The sequence below is a fragment of the Rhagoletis pomonella genome, unplaced genomic scaffold (genome assembly GCF_013731165.1).
Source record: "Rhagoletis pomonella isolate Grant_MI unplaced genomic scaffold, Rhpom_1.0 Rhpom_scaffold_10046, whole genome shotgun sequence".
Lineage (NCBI taxonomy): Eukaryota > Metazoa > Arthropoda > Insecta > Diptera > Tephritidae > Rhagoletis > Rhagoletis pomonella.
The window spans coordinates 1,053-5,865 of NW_023468575.1; the positions used below are offsets into that span (position 1 = coordinate 1,053).

General features: G+C 45.2%; 1 protein-coding gene across 1 annotated transcript; it reads left to right on the top strand.

Annotated features, from left to right (window-relative positions):
- Nucleotides 1-949: 949 nt before the first annotated feature.
- LOC118756370 lies at nucleotides 950-4,492 on the top strand. The gene has a single exon (XM_036491136.1). It carries the CDS (start codon nucleotides 950-952, stop codon nucleotides 4,490-4,492), a length of 3,543 nt encoding a protein of 1,180 aa, XP_036347029.1.
- Nucleotides 4,493-4,813: the final 321 nt, after the last annotated feature.

Below are 4,813 nucleotides of genomic sequence, written 5' to 3' on the forward strand. Positions count from 1 at the left end.
TGTGTTTTGGACGTCCAGAGCATATACTAGAATCGTTGGTGGAGAAAGCCAGGGCGATTCCACCGCTGAAGGAAAAACTGGAAAGTCTTATCGACTTCGCGTTGTGCGTGCAAAACATCTGCTCTACGATGGAAGCCTGCCATATGGAGGCGCATCTGAATAATCCAATGTTGGTGAAGGAATTCGTTGACAAGCTTCCAAGCCAACACAAGTTAAATTGGGCAATGTTACAGCGAGAAGAGCGAGTACCAATTATTAAAGCGTTTAGTGATTGGATTTTCCAAATAGCCGAAGCAGCAAGTAAGGTGATCACACCACGTGTATCCAAAAAGAGTGGCGTAATTAACGCACACACGCAAGCAACTGGTGTCGAAAATCATAACAAAATTGGGTGTGTTTTATGCGGGTGCACCGATCATAAAATACAGACGTGTGTAGAATTTAGTAAACTCACCTTGGAGCGCAAGTGGGATGTAGTAAAATCCAATAAATTGTGCAGACAATGCCTTAACATGCACCTCCGAAAGTGTTATGCGAACAGGGAGTGTGGAGTCGATGGTTGCCAATCAAAGCACCACAAGCTTCTTCATAAAAACACGCCGAAGAGCGTATCTACGTATGCTGAGCAAAAGCAAAATACCACACCACCTCTAATAAATAATCAACTGGTAAACACTCATGTAGGTAATGATGAAGATGCACCATGTTTTCGTATAATACCCGTTCGCATACACTCACAGGGTAAATCCATAAAAACCTTCGCCTTTTTAGACGAGGGATCATCCGTGACATTGATGGAAAAACACATTTATGATTCCTTGGGCTTGGACGGCGAGCTAGAATCACTGTGCCTTCGCTGGACCGGCGAAAACACACGGATCGAAAGCGACTCAATGCGAATGAAGTGCACACCGTTTCGCGACTGGGCTTGCCTAGCCAGTCTCTTAATATGGAGAAAATTACGAAGAAATACCCTTATCTACGCGGGCTTCCGATCGAGTCATATGAAAATGCCGAGCCGGGTATTCTAATAGGAGCCAATTGTTGGAAACTTGCGGTGCCTATCAAAACTCGTGAGGGACACTGGCTTGAGCCGATCGCCACTAAGTGTCGCTTAGGTTGGACCTTGCAGGGAGGTACTACTAACCACTTTGACTCACAACTATTGAATATTCACATATGTGACTGCGAAAAGAAATACGAAATCCTACACGAAGAGATCAAGGAGTACTTCAGCCTAGAGATGCCGCAAAAAAGAGAGCTCATGTCCCCACAAGACTGTAGAGCGTTGCAAATTCTAAATTCAACGTGTGAAAAAAGAGAGGGCCGCTATGAAGTGGGGTTGTTGTGGAAGCATGACGACGCAAAGTTACCAGCTAGTTACGACAACGCCCTTAAACGCTTCAGATGTATGCAGAAAAAGTTAGCTAAGGACTCCAATTTGCAACGTGACATGCAGAAGCAAATAGACAACTTAATTAGCAAAGGTTACGCAAGAAGGTTAACTGCAGACGAAGTAAATAGATCATACGACCACGAGTGGTACCTGCCGATATTTATCACACTAAACCCCAACAAACCCGGCAAGTTGCGCCTTTTGTGGGACGCTGCGGCCAAATCTGATGGAGCCGCTCTTAACGATTTCCTTCTGTGCGGGCCAGATCTACTCAATTCGCTAGTCTTCGTATTACTGGCTTTTAGAACTGGGCAGTTTGCTATTTGTGGAGACATTGCCGAAATGTTCCACCAGATTCGCGTAAGAGAAATGGACATGCACGCTCAGAGGTTCTTGTGGCACGAGAACTGTGAGGAGTTACATAACCCTCACATCTACGTTATGCAAGCGCTTACCTTCGGCATCAGCTGCGCACCTTGCATTGCTCACTTTGTTCGAGATGTAAATGCAGAGCAATACAAGCAAACATCACCGCGAGCGGTAGAAGCAATACAAAAGCATCATTACGTCGATGACTTCATCGACAGCGTCGATACCGAAGAAGAAGCACTGGAACTGGCTCTGCAAGTGAAAGCAATTCACGATCAAGCTGGATTCAACATTCGTAACTGGGCATCTAACTCATCAGCTGTTCTGAGGCAACTTCCCGGGGAGTCCGTCGAAGATCAAACTCCTAAGGACTTAAGCAATGCAGAAAAAATATTAGGTTTGTTTTGGGATCCAACTAACGATGTTTTTAAGTTTATTTGCAGGTTCTCCAAAATGAGACGAGACATCTTGCAATGTAGCTTGGTCCCAAACAAAAGGGAAGTACTCCAGGTGTTGATGTCCATCTTCGACCCTCTCGGGTTTGTGGCACATTACACCATAGGTCTTAAAATACTACTTCAGGATGTATGGCGATCGGCCATTAACTGGGATGACCCACTCCCAGGTCCGCTTTACAACAAGTGGTGCCAGTGGAAGACGTTGTTGCCAGCAATAACCTCTATTACGATTCCGCGATGTTATTCACAACTTCTAAAAGACTCCGAATGCAACCAAATCCACACCTTCGTAGATGCCGGCGAGTATGCTTACGCGGCAACTTGCTATTTGCGAGTGAAAAACAAAAACGAAGTCAACACTATCATCGTGGCCGCTAAGTCAAAAGTAGCACCGCTAAAGCCCGTATCTATCCCGAGGCTCGAACTACAAGCTGCAGTGACTGGCGTAAGATTGGCGAACAATGTGATGAAGGCACTACAAGTTCCGATTCATGCTCGATTCTGGTGGTCAGACTCAAAGACCGTGCTCAAATGGCTCCGCATGGATCCGAGAAATTTCAAACAGTATGTAATGCATCGCGTGGGCGAGGTATTGGAGGCGACCAACGCCACTGACTGGAATTGGGTTCCCTCAAAACTTAACCCTGCTGACTTGGCAACGAAATTCAGCCGGCAACAAAGTTCCGATATCTGGCTGCACGGGCCGAAATTCTTATCTTTCAATCAAACCGATTGGCCGAAATGCGACGACCTCGGACCAGTGGAGCATACTGAACTCCGACATTTTACCTTTCATATAACCAAAGGCGAAACCACACAACCTTTAATCGATGCTGATAGGTTCTCAAGCTGGCGTCGATTATACTTGACGATGGCGATGGTAAGATTGTTCGTAGAAAAACTAAAATCCAAGATAAAGAAGGAGCAAATACCTACCGGCGTATGTGACAAGATTATCCACAGAGCTAAGAGCGCGCACATAAAAGAGACACAGCAGAGTGAATATCGGCAAGAAGTTATCAACCTCAAATGCGGTAAGAGTATTGAAAGCGATAGCAAACTAATCTCTTTAAATGTCTATTTAAGCGACGAAGGTATACTCAGATCACGGGGAAGAGCCGAAAGCTTAAGAACTGGCGACTCTATAATCTTACCGACAAACAACTCAATCACAGCTTTAATAGTTCGACATTACCACGAACGAAATCATCATCAATTTCATGAAGCAGCCTTGAACTCGATTCGCGAACAATATTATATTCCACGCCTACGAGTACTTTACCGCAAAATACGAAGGTCATGTCAACGCTGCAAGAACGATGGCGCTAAGCCAAATACTCAGCAAATGGCTCCGCTACCAGCTGCACGTTTGGCAAGCTTTGAGCGTCCCTTCACCTATGTCGGAATAGATTTTTTCGGTCCGATACATGTCTCGATTGGAAGGCGCAGAGAGAAAAGGTGGGGAGTAATCTTTACTTGTTTGAGCGTCCGTGCAGTTCATCTGGAGGTCGCACATAGTCTAGACGTCAGTTCTTGTATAATGTGCATTCTGAACTTTGTGGCACGGCGAGGCAAACCACGCGAGATTTATACAGACAACGGCACAAACTTTAAAGCTGCGGAAAAGGCCTTGCGCACAAATGCTAATGGTATCGAAAAGCTAAACATAAATTGTGAAGACGTCGTTTGGCGATTCAACCCACCAGGGGCGCCACATATGGGCGGGGCCTGGGAGAGATTAATCCGCTCCGTTAAATCCGTCCTGAATGCTATTTGCCCTTCGTACAAATTTACAGACGAAACGCTCAAAAGTGCCTTATGTGAAGTGGAGCTTACAATCAATTCTAGACCACTCACATTTGTATCTCTCGACAGCGCAGACGACGATGCGCTCACACCAAACCACCTGCTCCTCGGATCTACCGACGGACACAAATCAGTCTTCAACGAGGCATCAAACCTACGACAGCAGTGGCACAAGACACAAGACTTCGCTAACAAGTTCTGGCAACGTTGGCTGCAGGAATATACTCCAATCATTCAACGTAGAGCCAAATGGTTCAGCAAGCGGGCATCAGTCGCAATCGGAGACGTTGTTGTTGTTGTTGATGAGACTCTGCCGCGAATTTATTGGCCGAAGGGTATCATCGTTGATGTCGTAAAAGCAAAAGATGAACAGGTGCGACGGGTAACTATAAAAACGCAAAAGGGTCTAATGCAAAGGCCCGCAACCAAGGTGGCAGTGTTGGATGTCACCGGCAATACTTAAGCAATACTCATCACGATTCCTTTGCTAGGGGGGGAATGTTGCCGCTGGGTATACTCGTTTACACCGCCGCTGGGTATACTTATCACTTTGCCTACCACCTTAGCATACCTATATATACATGAGTGTATACGTGTAGTTAAATCATCTTCACTCATACGTACTACAACATTTATAAGCCATATATGTATGTACATACATTTTGTAAATAGTTAAATAGCCACCGTTATATTTTGTATTCATTTCATAAGTGTATAAATAACACCGCCAGAGTAAAATTCTGGGTCTTTCTTGTATTTGACACGCGTATTAACCATACAAAAT